This window comes from Chenopodium quinoa, unplaced genomic scaffold (genome assembly GCF_001683475.1).
Source record: "Chenopodium quinoa cultivar QQ74 unplaced genomic scaffold, ASM168347v1, whole genome shotgun sequence".
Lineage (NCBI taxonomy): Eukaryota > Viridiplantae > Streptophyta > Magnoliopsida > Caryophyllales > Amaranthaceae > Chenopodium > Chenopodium quinoa.
Window position 1 is genome coordinate 3,441,494 of NW_018742684.1, and position 18,355 is coordinate 3,459,848.

An 18,355-nucleotide genomic window follows, 5' to 3' on the forward strand; every position below is an offset into this window, starting at 1 on the left:
AGGGTTTAATCTAGTTAATTAAAGCATGTATCTTTTCCTGCTACTACTAGCGTTATTAAATTCTAACCTTTGCTTGAGCTGTTCAACACTTCAACCTTAGCTAATCAGATTCTTAATCATAATCATATCAATTGCTTACTCAGTTGAATAGTGCAAGATGCATGCATGAACCATATTGGATCACCCACCATTACAAAATTCTATTTATATACAAATGTAACTACTTGATTACCTTGAGAAATTTATCGCGTACTATTAATACCTACTAATCATCACACAAAAATAGGCAAATCTCATTCATATCATTCATATGTACTTAACATTCAGATTTATACAAATAGCATTTCTCCATTTTGTTGAATCATTTCTATTTGTTTCGTGTTATTGCTTCCAATTTATATGTACTTTGATTAGGAAGTGAGCAAATGTAAATTAAGATATGGGCTTAAGGCTCTATTTGGCATATCCTTTGAACAAAATATTTTGAAATGCTTAAAAACAAAGTATCACTTACGTCGTTCAAATGTTCAATTATTACAAGACATTAAATGAAGTTCACGTCCAGCATTTTTTTTTAGCGTGGTTAGCGGGGCGGAGGGAAGACTTGCAAGTCAACTTCAAGTTAAGTCTTTTCTCCAAGATTTCACAATCGTAAATAATAACCATGCATATGGATATGGCCCGTGTCTTAGAAGTCATCAAGTCATTTTCCCAAGTCTTCAATTTGTATTACCATGGAAGTCGTCCTAAATTTCTAAGAGTAACGAAGAAATAACCTAGGTAAGAACCCGTGCATCGAACGGGCCAAAAGGCTAGTTGTATATTAATAAATATTACACTTATTTAATCTCCTCTATTTAATGAAAAAACTCTAGCTGTGACATAATTCCTCAAATACGTATGGATTCTTATTATAGAGTTGAAACCTAAGGGAAAATAATTATAAAAAAAAAAAAAAAACAAAACAAAAACATGCTACCAATACATAAACTGAACATGAAAAAATTGGATAAATGGCAAGAGTTAAAACACGTTTAATTAAACGACAATTCTACATGAGATGACATACGCAAAATTTACAACCACTTACCAGCACATCAGATGTATTAATTTTACAACCACTCGTAGTCTTCATTTGTCAATGGTCATATCTAATTTTTAGTTTACTAGGGTGGGGAAACAGAATTCGATTGATGTATAGTAAGACAGTATACTATCACAGCTGACTGAAAGATCAAAGTCTTCGGCTAGTTAATGGAACCGAACCGTGTGTATAAAAATGGCACTTTGGGAATTCCGGAACTTTATATGAATAAAATATTTTAGTATATATTATAAAAATTACAAAATCTAAAACTTATATTTTTATTTTAATATAAAGTTAGCAAAAAAAAAAAAAAAAAAAAAAAAAAAAATGAAAGGTGTAATTAAGTGGTTATGGATAATGACGGTATTGGGTATTTGGGTTGAAGTTAATGGGTGTTTGGAGCAAGAAAAAGCTGCTCTTTTACAGCTTAAAAAAAACGTGGGCGACCAACTTCCCTTCATATTTCGATCAGTATGGTTGTTAGACTACTTGGAATCCTGGAAGGAAGATAAAACAAGCAATTGTTGTGATGATTGGGAAGGTGTTACATGTGGACTCAATTCTCGAGTAGTATCTCTCTCTCTAGAGAGTCCAAACCTAGGTCACTTATCTGAAATGCATTTTAATGCTTCTGTATTACATCCTTTTGAGGAACTTCGAGAGCTTAATCTCACTTCCATGGGCATTAAAAGTTGGGATGAGGATAAAGGTAATGCATTAGACTTCAACACTATTTATATTATCATTATGTATTGTTAGATGACTAGATTCTTGACTAAATTACAATGTTGAGATCTAGGAATATGTTTTATACTCTTATCACTTTTGAATTTGTTTCAATTTGAAATAGGTGCGTCAAAGTTGTCATCCAAGCTTAAAAGTCTTGAGTCACTAAATTTACAATACAATAATTTTGATGCGAGTAGCTTATCACAATTACATGGATTTTTGTCACTCAAATATCTATTTCTAGACGAGAACAATTTGGAGGGATTACAACTACATGGTAAAGCTTATGTCTATCTATTTCTTAAATATTTGAATCTAAAACTGTTATATTTTTTAAATTTACATACCTAATTATATATTATTTCTTGAGATGAAGCAGATATTGAGGCCATTAGTCAAAATTTAGAAGAGTTGGGTCTAAGAGGTACTGAAATTACTGGCTTCCAAAATAATAATGGTAAGTTATTCCCATATTTTTTAGTTTGAATAAAAATTATTCCCATTAATGCTAGTGATAGTTGGAAAATTTACATTAGTTGCTGTTTTGTACTCCGTATACGGTATAGCATTGAAACCTTGTTTTGACACCAAAATGCCGCAAAAGCAGTAATTTCCTACTTGGCATACTTGACCAATATAACAAAATAAATTTTGTTTTATTTTAATTAATTTTTAATTTTTATTGTCTACAAAGAGGCAGAGTTAATTAACTCACAATTAATACTGCATGCATTATATTTGATCTGCTGCAACTACAATTATACACTAATAACGATGTAATATTATATAGGTTCTACAAAGTTGTCATCAAGTCTTAAGGTATTGGATCTATCACAGAATATGTTGGATAACAACATCATTAGCCAACTATCTGGATTCCAATCACTCCACACTCTAAATTTGAGAGCCAACCAACTGAGAGGAGTTGTTCCATTAAAAGGTAAGCACGGAACTAGTTTTTCAGCTAGTTGTAAATTTATGAGTAATAATTTATGTACTTATTTGATTAAATATATATATCTGGTAATTCGATCACTGGCATCACTAATTGTAATGGTATGGTAACACACTTTTGGTATTATTCGTGTACTTGGTCTAATATAACTATATACTATACACTCACAATGATATAATAACATGCAGGTTCTACAAACTTATCATCAAGCCTAAAGGTACTGGATTTGTCATATACTACGTTGGATAACAACATCATTAGCCAACTAAGTGGGTTCCAATCACTCCACACTCTATATTTGAGACACAGCCAACTGAGCGGAAATGTTCCAATAAACGGTAAGCATGCAAGTAGCTAATCACCTTTGTTTTTATAAAACAATTAATAACTGATTTAAGATTTGCATAACAGCTTTGCATCAACTAAGGAATTTGGAAGTGCTGGATTTAAGTGAAAATAATATCAATGGAGTCAGCAACTATAATGGTACAGTGACCTCAAGTCCAATAATTTGATCACTGGCATCACTAATTATAATGGTACGGTAACACACTTTTGGTATCATGGAACTATATAGTAGTATATATACACACTCATATAGTCATACTGATATAATAATATGCAGGTTCTACAAACTTGTCATCTAAGGAATTTGCGTCAGCTAAGGAATTTGGAAATGTTGGATTTAAGTTACAATGCTATCACTGGATTCACCAATTATAATGGTACAGTGACCTCAAGTCCTCAACTCTTTTTTAAGTACTCCGTATATTTTATCATTACTTACTAGGATAATAATCTCAAATATATACCAAACATAAATAATGAGTTCCAAAATTAAACTACACAATGAAAACCAGCAATCAAAAAAACAACTAATAGATTTTCATAAACTATAAATCCACATATACATTAGACATATTTTAGGTTTCTATTAAATCTTAAATTAAAGGTAATAAATATTCAAGTGGCCTCCAAAAGAACAAGTTTGGTCCAAGCTTAGAGTTTCTCAATCTAAGTAATAATTCACTAGAAGGTCATATTCCTAATGACATATACAATTCTTCCCGACTACAGAACTTGGACCTATCATATAACAGATTGAATGGACTTTTGCCAAAAAATTTCAGCTCCAATATCCAAACTCTCAGGTTAAACGATAATAGATTGAGTGGTCATGTGACAGATGCATTTTGTAACAGTTTCTCAAGGTTGTCTCGCTTGGATCTCAGTAATAATGACCTGAGAGGTCGAATTCCTGCTGCAATCAATAATCTCACTCAATTGCAAGCTCTATTCTTGAGAGGTAATCAGTTTAACGGTCAAATACCCTTTCAATTGTGCTTAGTTGAGTTGCGTTTGTTGGATCTTTCCTCCAATAATTTATATGGCTCTATTCCCACTTGCCTATCTCAATTATTTACTAGTAGGTACGGTGGTGGAAGTCCTTATGTTGATATTGGTATGGACTTTGAGTTAATAAATGATGGCAGAGTGGGAGAATTGATTTCGATGAAATTAGATTCAGCTCACAATATTATTTACAGCAAGGCAGAGTTTGTGACAAAGAACATGGCTTACAATTACGAAGGTAACATGACTAACATCCTTCTTTACATGTATGGAATAGATTTGTCTTGCAACAAATTAACAGGCCACATACCACATGAGCTTGGTAATTTGAGCAACATCCAGACATTGAATTTATCTCATAACCAATTGTGGGGTGTCATTCCATCGTCTTTTTCAAACTTGAAGAACATCGAGAGTTTAGATTTATCCTTCAATCACTTGAATGGAAGGATTCCAGCTGAAGCTACAAATTTGAATACTCTGGAGGTCTTTAACGTCAGCTACAACAACCTGTCAGGGAAGATCCCATTTCAAGCTCAGTCATCCACCTTTGATGCCACCAGTTACAAAGGCAATCCATTCCTTTGTGGGCTTCCTTTTCCCATCAACTGCACTACAGATGATACGCCCTCCACGAGTACAAGTGAATCCCAAGATGAAGACAGTGGCTGGATTGACATGGAAGCCTTTTATATCACCTTCACGGGATCTGGTGTGACTATGTTTCTTGCGGTTGTCATAATTATGCTGATTAATCCTCATTGGTGGAATGCATGGTTTTACCTTGCTAAAGCATGCATCCTTTACAGCTACTACTTCTTCGAGGACAACATAAGAAAGCTAAGGAGAGCAAGGCGTGTTTGATGATCATGAGGTTCTTGATGTGAAGGTTTCTTCGTCACTTGTGAATGTGATAATGTATGATCGTATGGTGCCTCGCTTGTTGTCTTTGATGACTGTATAATTTATATGACTATGGATGCATGTTCCGCTTGTTTATCTACTCTCTCTCTTAGAAATCTATACTAATATATTAAAAGGCGTTTATAAAAACGTCCACTTGTCACGTAGACTCCCCTCATTACGCCACGTCATGCACAAGGTGTTCCTAAGAACGTCCACGCCACGTCATGCACTTATAATAAATAAATAAATAAAAAAGAGTTCTCCACAAGATTTGAACACGCAACCTTTAACTCTAAAACTAATTGTTTTACCACCAAGCTAAGTTAATTTTTATACTACCTCCATTACATATTATTTGCAATGATTTGACATAAAGTAGAGAGGAAAATGTCTAATCGTTGCAAATAATATGAAACGGAGGTAGTATATTCTTTTGAATACAAAATATTAATATGTAACAAATCACAATTCAATATGAACAACAAATTTAATTACAAGAAAATTGATTTATAAATTAAAATAACTTATACTAAAGGCGAAACCAGAAATGACTTCCTGGTTAAAAATTTTCCCGCCTTTTTTTTTTCCTTTCTTTTTTTATTTTTTTGCCATATTTTAATGACATCTATATACTTTATAACTTATAATAATAGTCATTTCCTTTTGGACAACATATTTAATCCAATATTACTCAATTAAAATTTTTACATATATTCTATATATACTAGGAAACTAATTTCCGGTGGAGCGGTGAAATGCGTAGAGATCGGAAAGAACACCAACGGCGAAAGCACTCTGCTGGGCCGACCGATGTACCTTGCTGCCCGTATTGTTTGTTGACCATAATTGATGAACCCAGTTACCATAGGGAACATAGAGTAAATATCAATAAAAAATAAGATTTTTTTCTTTCTCTTGTTTCTGACAAGTTGTAAATTATCACTCATTTGGGTTCGATTTCCAAGCGCACTAGGCACGGTCAGCCGATCCCGTAGCGCCGCTCGGCGGACGTCGTCCGTCCATAAGGGCGCCGGCATTGGGGCGGGCTCCACCGCAGGGGGTTCGTGTTGAAGGGAGATAGTGCATCAAGTTGTTCGCAAGGGCCAACTTGATCCTCTTCCCCAGGATCCAAGATTAGGGAACCCTAGGAGAGCCGCCGACTCCAACTACTGTCCATGTACGATCCATACTAGATCTGACCAACTGCCCATCCTACCTCCTCTACGTTCTTGACAGCCCATCTTTGTTTTGTCTCAGTAGAGTCTTTCAGTGGTTTGCAAAAGGATCTTCAAATTCTTTCTGGAGGACTGAAAATCCTTTCTTAGGAAGAACTTGCAATTTTTTCTCTAGACTCGAAATGGGAGCAGGTTCCTATCTTTCATCAACTGCTCTTGGCCTTTCTTGAATTAGGTGGTCTCGCTTTGAAATAGAAAGGCTGCGCAAAGTTCTATTACTATTAATGGGTGGCTCCGTGATTTCTTATCTCGTAGTTCCTACGGGGTAGAGACGATGGGGTCTTTTAATTACAAAAATACTAACATAGCTTTAAAAAACTAAGGTATTGGAATATATTGTTTTCCAAGATTATTATAATATTATCAATATCAATTTTTTTAAGAAAAATCATTTTGGTAGCATACTTTTTACGGAGTATTAATCTTAAAACTATACATAACGTTTATAAGAACAAAATAATTTTGTTATAGTATACTTCGTACATAACATATATTGGAAAATTAAATCTAATTGTTCTAATTATCCGCAGACTAAAATATATTTAAAAAGTTGATTACGGAATACTTTATCCTAAAGTAAAATGAACTCAAATAAATTTTCATATTATGCCGATCAAAGTGTGTCAAAAATTTAAGGACAAATGTATATGAGTTCGTATATAGGTACTAACCTAATTACCTAAACTAATAATTTAATTTTCTTATACAAAACGTTAAATCTTCTAAGTTTCTATTACTATTTTTTTTTATACAATCCAATTCAATAATCTTTACATTTAAATTAAATTATTTTGTTACAAATAAATTTTTTGGATAAATTATTGTTGAATTAACACCATATTTATTTATTGTAAAATTTAATTATGACCGTGCATGGCACGGGAATTAACCTAGTGTATATTAATGATCAACCCCATGTATTAACCCGGGGTAGCCCGGGCCCAAAAAACTAGTTATCTATGAAAAGTTGGTATTATTTCCTTAATAAAATCAAGTCACAAGAACTAAAATCCACCTTGCCTAGAGGCTTATGATTTTTAGAAGACATCAATGCATTGTTCTTGTACTGTTGTACATTAACCGCAAATCCTTCAAAAAAAAAAACCAACTAACTCAGTGAAGCATACCCACCACCTCTAGCTTAATCATTATATTTATAAGCTTATCATTTTTTTTTATATATAGGCCAGAGGACATCTTTTAAATAGAATTTCCTTCCTTTTTTCTAGCTTCTATTTCATGAGGTATCTACATCAGAACCAAAAAAAGTTCCCTAGAAACATTGCAGATGAGAGATGACATGCTTTTTCCTAGCTTAGGAGTGCTGATTCTAACCAATTGCTCCCTATCAAACAACAATCTCAATAGAACAGTGCGATCTCTTTAAAGTTCAAACACCATTAGTTCTCCATCTAAACAATAAGATTGAGTGGAGTACCGAGTATATGATTGAAGTACTCTATAATGCCAATCTTCTATTGATGACTCACAATAACTCATTTATTCATAAACCAACTTGAATTTGTTTTTGAGAGAGAGGAAAGAATTAAAAGTTTAGCTGAAAAATCAACAAAAAATTTATTCCTTAAGAACTTGTATACAACATAGTACTAGCACCCATTTTATGTCCTTTAGGGAGTGAACAAAGGTAAATTAAGATATGTGCTAAAGGCTCTGTTTAACATGACCTTCAAGCAACTTACTTCCTCTGTATCTTTAGATATGTGCTTAAAGCTCTGTTTAACATGTGCTTAAGGCTCTGGTGTGAGAATGTTTCATTGGTTTAACCTTGAACACTCATCCTTTTTCATCAAAAAGATAAAGGCATTTTGTTCTTAATAGAGGCAATTAAGTTAACTCTAATCAAATCACTTAACTGAATTTAGACTTCACATGGCAACAAAACAGTTAGCAGTTGGCATAATAAACCTCACTTCCACCTAATAGATCCTTAGAAGAGACAAAGAGTATCAACCTAGTCACCAATTTCTCTCACCTAAGAAACTTTCAGCTAAGTGACAAGGAATTATTAATGACTTCAGTTTATCAACTTTCACATGATACCCTGATTTTACCCTTCCCAGTTCCCACACAAAATTTTCAAGCAAAGTCACAATATAATCACCATCCATATTCTAAACACTAGGTAATTAATTACCTCAAAATTAGGACCAAGATGGTATATATCTACAACACAAGGAGCAAGAAGATGGGACCTCAAGTGATAGGACTTTCACAGACTATAGCATAAGAATGGGTTTTAGCCTTTTAGGTTCATGAATTTCAGTCTTTATCAGGCATTCAAACGAGTACTCATAGAGGATTTTTATAATTCTAACAATCTGCTACTCCCTTGGCTTTTTACCTCTAGGCTCAAGCTCAAACCTCCACACATACGGGATGGGTAAAGATTTTCTTTATTTTAGACTCTCAGTCCCTACATTTTGAGGGTCGTTAGTTCGTTACTACATATTGAGGCATCCCAAATTTCTTTCCCTTATAGCACTTAATAGTGTTTCATTTAAATCTAACTCTGCTACCACCAAAAGTTACTTCACATACGAAAAAATAAGTTCTTTGACAATATCTAACATCATGCTAACCATCTGCTACTCCCTTGGCTTTTTACCTCTAGGCTCAAGCTCAAACCTCCACACACACGAGATGGGTTCTTATCTTAGACTCTCAGTCCTACATTTTGAGGGTCACTACTACATATTGGGGTATCCCAAATTTTTTTCCCTGATAGCACTTCATAGTGTTTCATTAAAATCTAACTCTGCTACCACCAAAAGATACTCCACATAAGAAAAAACAAGTTCTTTGACAATATCTAACATCATGCAAATATATGGTATGCCCTCTAATGCTCATTATTGAATTTTAACTCCTGTAACAACCCTAAGAACAGCCCTGTTTGATTTGAAATCATTAAACCAGTATGGGATAGGGAGCTAGGCTAACCGCCAGCCAGCAGATACAATCAGAACTTGATTTTGATACCAGATTTATGACACTCATATAATTAGCTTTTATAGGTATAACATGTGGCATTTTTCTTATTTAAACTTCAACAAGATTGACCAAAGATCAATGAAATTATCATCAACTCACATTGAGTTACAATGATACTAATCGAATTAAACAAATAATATTCCAATTCTACAAGGGCTAAACGCCTAAACATATCATCATCTAGTTAAATTAAGTGTTTTTCAAATAAGAAACATTCAGTTATCTTGTTTTACCTGGCTAAGATGCAATGCCAGCAAATCCCTAATCCTTGCAGCACCTTCATCGACCTCCCCATCATAAACCGGCATATCCTGCTCTCGAACACAACCCGAATCATCATCACTTGATATTTCTCCATGCTTCATCAAAAAATTATTCAGCACACAGGCAGTGATGACAATAAAAGGCAAGAATTCAACAAACTCCTCCTTCCACCTCCTATTTAGCAACTTCCAATTAGCTCTAACCCTCCCAAATGCCATCCTTACTAACTCCATTGCTCTCTTATGCACCTCATTGAACTCCTTTTCGCTCGAGGTCGAATCCTCTGCCTCACCCCTGCTCACAAAAGGAGTCAAAAGCCATGGCAAACAAGGATAACAAGAATCACCCAATATATACTGAGGCATCAAATTCCCATCAATTAGCTCAACTTCAGGACCATTCAACAGCTCTTTAGATTCCTCCACACTCAAAAACAATCTTGTTTGTCGTAAAATCGAATCGGGATCGAATGTACTAGGCCAACCAGCAGAAACATCCAAGAATCTCCCATCACAATCAACCAAAGCTTGAACCATCAAAAACCCATCTTTCCCCAAAATCTCACCTTCTATTGGGAATTTCTCAACCCCTAAAACCCCACAACAATTAATCAACGAAATCCGCTCAAACCCCACCAAAATTCTCCCTAATTCCGACCTAAATCCACCCAAATAACCCCCCAATTGATCACAAATCACCTTACAAACAGCATAAAAAACCCTACAAGCATCATTCGAGCTTAACCCAAATCGTTTTCCCACAATTGAAAACGACCCATTATGCGCGAGCCTATAAATAGCAGCCCCAAGTGCATAATCAGAAGAAATCGGCAAACTAAGAACAGATGAAATCGAGTCAGAAAGCATGGAATTGAGGCGATAAAAAGTGGGTTTTGACATACGGAAGAAATCAACCCACCTTGGATCGTCATCACAGGTGGAAGAAAGGAGAAAACGCTGAAACCAACAGCAGGAAGAGAGAGAAAGAGGGAGCTGTAAATTGGGTTGGAGTTTAGAGAGAGAAAGGAAGGCAGAAGAGAGAGAAGATTGAAGAGAGAGAGATTGAGAAGGAAGAAGTTGAAGATCGTTGTTATGGAGGAAAGAGTGAGAGGATGAAAGAGCAGCTGTAATGGCGGAGATTAGAGGAGAAAGGGCGGTGATGGTGGTGGTTGATGGAGTTTTGCGTTTGGTGGTGCGGCGTTTAGTGGAATGAGGTTTGGGAGAAGCAGCCATGTTTTTTTGAGGTCAAATTTGGTATGAGATTGTTTCATTTTTAGAAAGGTTTCCAAAAATAATGTTGAAATCTTAATTGAGTTCTAAATTTGTTCTAATTGGTAAGAGTTCAAACTCTAATAAAAGTACTTTAAATTATTTTATGAAAATATTAGATTGGTTAACGCAAGCAATAGGAGCTATACTAGTTGATTCCCCATATAAACAAAATTTTGTTTATCTAGGGGTATAATTGTCTTTTCAAGTATCAATAGAGGGATATATGCGTCTTTTCACGCACTAGTTGAGGGGTACATGTGTAATTTCCTCATCAAACAATAAAAACAAAAGGCAAATAGTAATTGGATAGCACCTTACTTTTTCAATATATTTACAAAAACGTCATCATATTAACAAAAATTCGTTTATCTGACAGATTAACTTGTATTTTCCCAAGCATTAGCTAGCCATATTCTGGGAATTCTTTCACTTTGATTTTGTGTCATACCGAGTGGTTGGTAACATAAAAGAAGAAAAAAAAAATAGTAAACGAATTTTTTAGAAGAGAAGAGATAGAGATAGGAGTACACTTTAATAGTCTCAACTTTGTTTGATTTACTTTGAATAGTTCTAACTTTTAATTATTCTGCAATAATCTCAACTTTTACCCTTTTTTTTCTTCCAACAATCCCAAACCAGTCAACAAAAGTTACAACTTAATATTTTAGGTTACTTAACACGTGTCGGCAAAAAATCAAAATTAAACAACCTAGCCGAACAACCACCTCCTTTACGGCCTTACCCACCCTCATCCTCCTTCCACATCCACTTTACCGAAACATCCCCCCCCCTCCCTAACCCTGCCCCCGAAACTACCCCAAATTTGAAATCTTAGTCCGAGACCACCCAAAACCACCTTAAACCCACCCCAAAATCAAACCACCACCCCAAAAACCTCCTTAAACCCACCTGAAACCCAACCCCAAAACTGCCCTAAATCGCCCTAGTGGTGGAGCCATGAAGGAGCATTTGATTTAGGATAAGGAAGGGAGAGAGAAAGTAAACATGGAAGTGGAGGGTGTCGGAATCCTTGGGTGGGCCAGACATAGAGTTGGTAGTGGTTGTTGGCTGGGTTAGGGGGTAGGGAAGAGGAGATGGGGCTAGTAGGGGGGTTTACCGGTGAGGCTGGTAAAGGGAAGGGTGTTTCATCTTTTTTTTTTATAGTTGTTTTTATTTTGTTGTTGGTTTTAGATATTGAAGAAAGATTATTACAAAATAACAAAAGTTGAGATAATTCAAAGTAAATCGAACAAAATAAAGATTTTTACAGTGTAATTTTCCTTTTTTCCCAACCTACGAAATATTTTTTCAAAACAGTATTTTTTTTTCCCAAAAAGTGAAGTCATGTTTCCCTTTATTATTATTTTTTTTTTAAAAAAAAAAAAAAGGAAAGAAGCTATGTTTGACCCGATCTGAAATTGACTGACCAGACCCGAGCCAGGTTAAAAGGGCCAAAGCTTGTATTCGAGACATGATAGCCAACTAATTTGGGCTGGAAGTGAGTTTTTAGTCTGAATTTAAACATAGTTTAGTTGTGGGCTAAGAGGGAGTAAGGGCTATCCAAAGCCCAAATTTATTTAAAAATGATTATCAGCCCAGAAATTTCTGCCCAATCCTGGTATTTCCAGAATCCCAGGTTAGGCTACTGTTCATTTCTTGTTCATTTCCCTTCTCTTTGCAACCAACCCTCACTCCCTCAGGTCAGGCTTTTCATGATGACATGATCACATCAACAGAGAAATCATACACAACCCAAGATACTCTTAGCAAGGGAATTGCCATCGAAGTCACAGATTCGAGGGCCAACTAGGCTAGCTACTCGATTGTTTCCCCAGAAAATCAAAACAACATAAAGATTATGTATTGCCTTAGAACAAGTAAAACACCAGAGTTCATTGAGGCTGGAAATGTGCCATACATTTGAAATAGAAGCCTGAATTAGATAATACAGGTAGTAAAACTCTAAAATAATATGTTGCAAATTTCCGGATACCTCTAACTAGTCATATAGCATTACGGAGTACATAAAGTTCTAAAGCACGAGACCAATCTACTGAATCTATGATCAGATAGTAGCAGCAGAATTCTAATACCAAGATACCTCCAAATAGTCATATAACGTTACATAAAGTTCTAAACCAAGAGGGCCAATCTACTGAATCTATTATCATATTGTAGCACCGAAATTCACATTCTTGTTCTGGTTGAATTCTTGAGCACAATAGCGACAAGCTATATCCTTTTTTTTCAATGGAACTCTTTCACCCATGAAAACAGGTCTACCTAAACAAGCAAAATACAATAGAATAACAAATTATGCTAGTGAAGAAATACGATACAATTTAGTAACAAAGTACGGAGATAAATGAATCACCAGTACGCATAGATTGTGCATCTATAGGACTCAAAATACGACAATCAAGAACCTTGGGTGGATCACCGGTAGCCAGATGAACCGAAAAAAGTTATCCATCAGAATTATCACCTTGTAGATAGGCAACAAAGATCATATGAATCCCAAAGCATTGTGAGAATGCCGCAGATGTTTTAATACATCTCACATACTCATAATCATAAAGCTCACATAAGATATACATGGAAAAGATTATCAAATTTTTAAGGCCATACTTCCTAAATCAAATCGATAAAGCATCAAGAAATCTTGTCATAGTTCTTGATGCTAGTTCTACCGCAATTGCCACTACTATAACCCTAATTTGATGGTAATTGTATACAACAAATAAATTTTGCAAACAATGATACACCAATATTTTCTTATTATATTTCAATAATCGTTAAATTGAAATTAATTGTAAAAATGATATGAAAAAACGCACCCTTGTAATATAATTTCTGGGTCAACGTTTAAATCTTCTTCATCTATCTGAATATCTCCACTGCAAATAATTCAGGCCCCAATAAGATTCGAAATTGAAGGGGTTGTAAATAAAAAATTGAAAAAGTAGTTTGCAAATAAACATACATACACCAGGCGGTATCATCAAGATCATCATGATGAGCATCGCTAGAATGATAAGAATAAGAATCATCGCCATAGTATATATCATTGTCATCTTCACTGCTCAATTAGTTGAATTAGAGTTAAAAGTATTAGGATTTAAAAACGAAATATTAAATTTCAAAATGAAATTGCAGAATTAATAGATAAACCCTTAAAAAAAGATAAGAACCAGTGTATGTTCATCATCTGAGAATCAACCTCACTCTTGAGCTTCTTCTCCATTCGATCAGACCCCTCTCTCTCCAAAGGATTTTTCATGTTCTTCCCCATCCGCTCTGTTTCCATCTTTCTGGTTTCCCAACACCAAATAACGCAAGTACTAAATGCAGTACAAAATAATCTAAATGTAGAAATTAATTAATGATATTAAAATAATAAAATGACTAAAATACCCCTTTCCAAAATGAAAAAACTGATTTGTCATTTCATCAGGCTTTTTGTTTTTACAATTTTATTTTGCAATTCATTATACTCGCCGATTTTTTCATTTCATTCACAATTTCAGTCATCATTTTTTTTTTTTTTTTTTTTTTGCAATTCATTTCATTCCACCATTTCCCTTAAAATTCTTCAATCTGAGCCCTAGAGACGAAGAAGTCGTTCACCGCTCATAAACCATCCGGTCTTAGGTTTTTTTTCGTTTAATTTTTTTGTTGAAATGTTATAATTTTTCATTATAAGTACCCCGACTTTATTTTTCGGGGGTACTAGAGACCCCCGGAAATCTTAGCCGGGGGGTACTGAAGGCCCCCGGAAAGCTTAGCCGAGGGGTATTGGAGACCCCTGGAAATCATAGCCGGGGGGGTATTGGAGACCCCCAGAAATCCTAGCCGGGGGGTTCTTGAGACCTCCGAAAATCCTAGCTGGGGGGTTCTTGAGGCCCCCGGAAATTGTATAAGGGAGAATGGGGGATGCTAGAGACCTTCAAAAATATTAGTCGTATAAGATGGAAATTTTATGTTGTTCGATTGTTCATCTATTACATCACATAATTTTCATACCTCAAAAAAATGTCGTAGTGCACTTCATTATTGTCTATGAATTTGTATAGTAGTATTATCCGTATTAAATAGGATACAAGATTGAATACGTTAGAATATGGTTGTAATTTAAATTAAACAGTTGGGATGATTATATAGTTATGAGTGTACATGATTTAATTTTAATCATTTAAAATAAGTGTAAAAGATTAAGTTAAAACAAGGACAAAATTGGAACATAATTTTTTTTAAAAAAATAACTTATTCTGCATTTAGGTAAAATTATCCTACATTTAGTTCTCCCCAATTATAAAATTACTCCGTGAAAGAACAAAAAGGGTGTTAAAAAAGGAAATTTTGTCCGTAACTATCCTAAAGATAGGGTTATTTGTGAAGAACTACCCGTTTTTTTTATTTAATTTTTTATTTGTTAAGAAGTACCTAGAATATAAAAAAAGTTTGGATAACACTACCCATTAACGTTTTCCGTCCAAAAAAACGTTAATGGGGTCTACTTTTTCACTTTTCCCACTTAATTAACTCCCCTAATTACCTTCTCTCTCTTCCTTAATTAACTTCCCCTAATTACATTCTCCATATTCTCTAATTAACCTCCCCTAATTACCTTCTCCCTCTTCCCTAATTAACTTCCCCTAAACCCTAGAAATTAAAACCCCCAAATTTAGGCATCCTATCAATTACAATGGTCAATTAGATATCCTACCAACTGCAATGGCCAATTAGTAATTAAAGTGCAATTGAATTCAATCTCAAAGTCAAAATAAGTGAAACCTAGAACTCAATTAAACCCCTAAATCCTAGAAATCAAAACCCCCAAATTTATTTGAACCCATAAACCCTAATCCGAATCCCTAATTTACACCCTAATTATGTTTATTGTGTTCAATTAAAACTTGTATACAAATACAATAAACAATGAATTAAAAGGAAAGTGTGAAACATTACTTGAATAATTGAGAATTTGTGTTCAATTGATTGAGTATAATCTTTTGGATTATTGAGTGAGAATGGAGAGGAAGTTAATTAGGGTGAAGATAGAAGGTAATTAGGGGAGTTAATTAAGTGGGAAAAGTGAAAAAGTGGGCCCAATAACGTCTTAATTGGACGGAAAACGTTAATGGGTAGTGTTACCCAAACGTTTTGTAACTTGTGGGTAGTTTTAAACAAATAAAAAAAAGTTGGGTAGTTTTTCACAAATGACCTTATCTCTAGGGTAGTTCTAGACAAAATTTCATATATATATATATATATATATTTATAATCCCAACTTTTCATCTATTTTGCTACAATAATCTCAATTTTGTATTATTCTAGAATAATCCGAAAAAACCGGTGACCGGTTAAATGGGTTAATTTTTTTTTTAAAGTGACACGTGTTACAAATGAATTGGCTTAAACAATATATATATATATAAATAAAAAATCAAAAGTCCCGACCACCGGCCAAACCCCAAAAAACCACTAGCCTAACACCAAATGGCGGCGGTTGTTGCCCTTACCCCTCCCTCTGCGCCGCTTATTCCCCTCCCCATGCGTTGCTTATTCTCCTCCTTCTGTGTTGGTTTCCCCCTCCCCACTCGTTGGTCCTCCTTTCCCGTTTTCCGACTACCCTTAATCGAAACCCCAACCTCCTCCACTCAAAAATCGCTTAAAACCATCACTCCCACTGCCAAACCCCCCTAAACTTCCGCCACCGTCGAAAACCCCAATCGCTTAGGGTTTCGAGGTGCTGGGAGGAACGGTTTGGGGATTTTGGCAGTGGGAAGGGTTTTCTTTCGTGGATTCGGGGTTTTGGGGTGGTGGTTTCTTGGGGAATAAGAGGTGTTAGGGGGAGGAAGGAAAACGGCAACGTGATGGGTTGTTTCATGTGGTTGGTCGGCGAGAAATGGGCGGCAGGCTGGCAGTGCAGTTGTGGGTATGGTGGTGGGCCGGTGGGGGAAGGGGAGGTTGACTAATGGTTTGGTGATTTTTTGGGGTTTTTTTTACCAATAAGAGATTGACACGTGTCAAGTGACCTGATATAATAGGTCATTGACTTTTGTTGACCGGTTAGGGATTGAAGAAAAGGAACAACCCCCAAATTTCGGATTATTCCAGAATAATCCAAATTTGGGATTATTCAACCAAAATCGATGAAAGTTGGAATTATTATTTCAAATTTTCCCAAAAAAAAACAAGGTGATGGGGTTAGTAAAGTAATTTCCTAATTTCAATTTGACTGATCCCTGTCTGGGGGGTACTAAAGTACGTAATTGCCACCCCTCAGCTCGTAATTGAATCACTTGATGCCTTGATAACACCCTTCCATTGAAGTTTTTTCGTGTCGAGACTTTTATACGGAGTAAATTTTAAGATATGATCATGGTATTCCATACTCAATATGCTTGAGTTAGGGTTTGTTCTGATTGACTGAACTTGAGCTGAACTGAACTAAACTAAATATTTTATGGGAGAGGGAAATTTAGATAAGAACTTAAATTAACTGAACTTATTGGAGCTGAACTGAAATAAACTAAAGAGAACAATCCCTTATTTTTCTTAAACTTTTTGTTATTTTGTTTAAATCTTGCGTTATTTTGCTAAAACAATATGTTATTTACTTATTCACAATTTTTTATATGCGGTCTGCTATACCGTGCGGCAAAGATTACTTGGGTTTCTCGATCATGGGTTACTTAAGTTTCTCAGTCAGGGGTTACTCGAGTTTTCGGGATTACTCAAGTTTCTCGGTGCAGGGTTACTCGAGTCTCTTGGTTATGGGTTACTCGAGTCACAATTTTTTTGTATGCAGCTTGAACGAGAAACTCGAGTAACCCCTAACCAAGTAACTTGAGTTACCCCTTGTAATCCCCCATATTTTAGAGTAAATTATAATATATGTCTTTATTACTTATACAAATATTTTATTTCAATATCATCGTATAAAATTATTTTATGCAAAATTTATTTAAACTTTATTACACAATTAAGTTTTTTTTTTTTTTTTTTTTTTTTAATAAAAACTTAATTGAACTAACCATGGTTGTCAACAATGTCATAATATTAGTAGCCAATTTTAAGTGAATTGAGCTTTATTTCTCACTTAACCCAACATAATGTGGCCCAAAATAAAAATCTTAATCATATTAGGATTAGGAAAAGAGCTTATTGTCACGGGTCATCTAAGAATTAGGATTAGGATTAGGAACTTACTCTCCCACACCAAGGATGGCGTCAAGAGGGTCACTAGGCAGCAAGGCAACAATCGGGGCTAAGTGGCCTGCCTTGGTGCTCAGGTAAGCATTGCCCCCTAAAGAGCTTTATTTTGATATAACATTGTATTTCTAGTGAACACCCACTTGACAGTAACACAATAATATAATGGACCACTTGGATGGGCTCTTGGGGTCCGCCATATTTTGGGCCAAGGAAGACCATGGAGGTGTTGGTTTTCCAAACGAAGGTCCCGAAGTATGAGTTTGTAGTCCGGAAAACGTGAGATGCTTCTAGAAGGTTCCGGACTTCTCTATAGTGTTCT

At 35.1% G+C, this 18,355-nt stretch overlaps 3 protein-coding genes across 3 annotated transcripts; 2 read left to right on the plus strand and 1 right to left on the minus strand.

The window, feature by feature from the left end:
- The first annotated feature begins 602 nt into the window (after window positions 1–602).
- Window positions 603–4,072, plus strand: LOC110722849 (probably inactive leucine-rich repeat receptor-like protein kinase At2g25790). The gene is made up of 8 exons (XM_021902151.1): window positions 603–1,796; window positions 1,938–2,093; window positions 2,196–2,273; window positions 2,607–2,756; window positions 2,960–3,109; window positions 3,183–3,310; window positions 3,397–3,496; window positions 3,974–4,072. Exons 1-6 carry the CDS (start codon window positions 1,415–1,417, stop codon window positions 3,284–3,286), a joined length of 1,020 nt encoding a protein of 339 aa, XP_021757843.1. The 5' UTR covers window positions 603–1,414; the 3' UTR covers window positions 3,287–3,310; window positions 3,397–3,496; window positions 3,974–4,072.
- Window positions 3,391–5,125, plus strand: LOC110722553 (LRR receptor-like serine/threonine-protein kinase EFR). The gene is made up of 2 exons (XM_021901818.1): window positions 3,391–3,496; window positions 3,724–5,125. The coding sequence occupies exons 1-2, from the start codon at window positions 3,391–3,393 to the stop codon at window positions 4,986–4,988; spliced, it is 1,371 nt and encodes a 456-aa protein (XP_021757510.1). The 3' UTR covers window positions 4,989–5,125.
- On the minus strand, window positions 5,064–10,907 carry LOC110722848 (protein ALP1-like). Its single transcript, XM_021902150.1, has 2 exons — window positions 9,514–10,907; window positions 5,064–5,232 (listed from the first exon to the last, which is right to left on the minus strand). Exons 1-2 carry the CDS (start codon window positions 10,774–10,776, stop codon window positions 5,206–5,208), a joined length of 1,290 nt encoding a protein of 429 aa, XP_021757842.1. The 5' UTR covers window positions 10,777–10,907; the 3' UTR covers window positions 5,064–5,205.
- Window positions 10,908–18,355: the final 7,448 nt, after the last annotated feature.

Coding starts and splice junctions, on each gene's coding strand:
- LOC110722848 (XM_021902150.1), bottom strand. CDS start 10,776: ATGGCTGCTTCTCCCAAACCTCATTCCACTAAACGCCGCACCACCAAA. Junction 5,233..9,513: donor TGGCATTGCATCTTAGCCAG/GTAAAACAAGAT, acceptor GGACGTTCTTAG/GAACACCTTGTGCATGACGT.
- LOC110722553 (XM_021901818.1), top strand. CDS start 3,391: ATGCAGGTTCTACAAACTTGTCATCTAAGGAATTTGCGTCAGCTAAGG. Junction 3,497..3,723: donor TGGATTCACCAATTATAATG/GTACAGTGACCT, acceptor CTTAAATTAAAG/GTAATAAATATTCAAGTGGC.
- LOC110722849 (XM_021902151.1), top strand. CDS start 1,415: ATGAAAGGTGTAATTAAGTGGTTATGGATAATGACGGTATTGGGTATT. Junction 2,274..2,606: donor TGGCTTCCAAAATAATAATG/GTAAGTTATTCC, acceptor AATATTATATAG/GTTCTACAAAGTTGTCATCA. Junction 2,757..2,959: donor AGGAGTTGTTCCATTAAAAG/GTAAGCACGGAA, acceptor AATAACATGCAG/GTTCTACAAACTTATCATCA.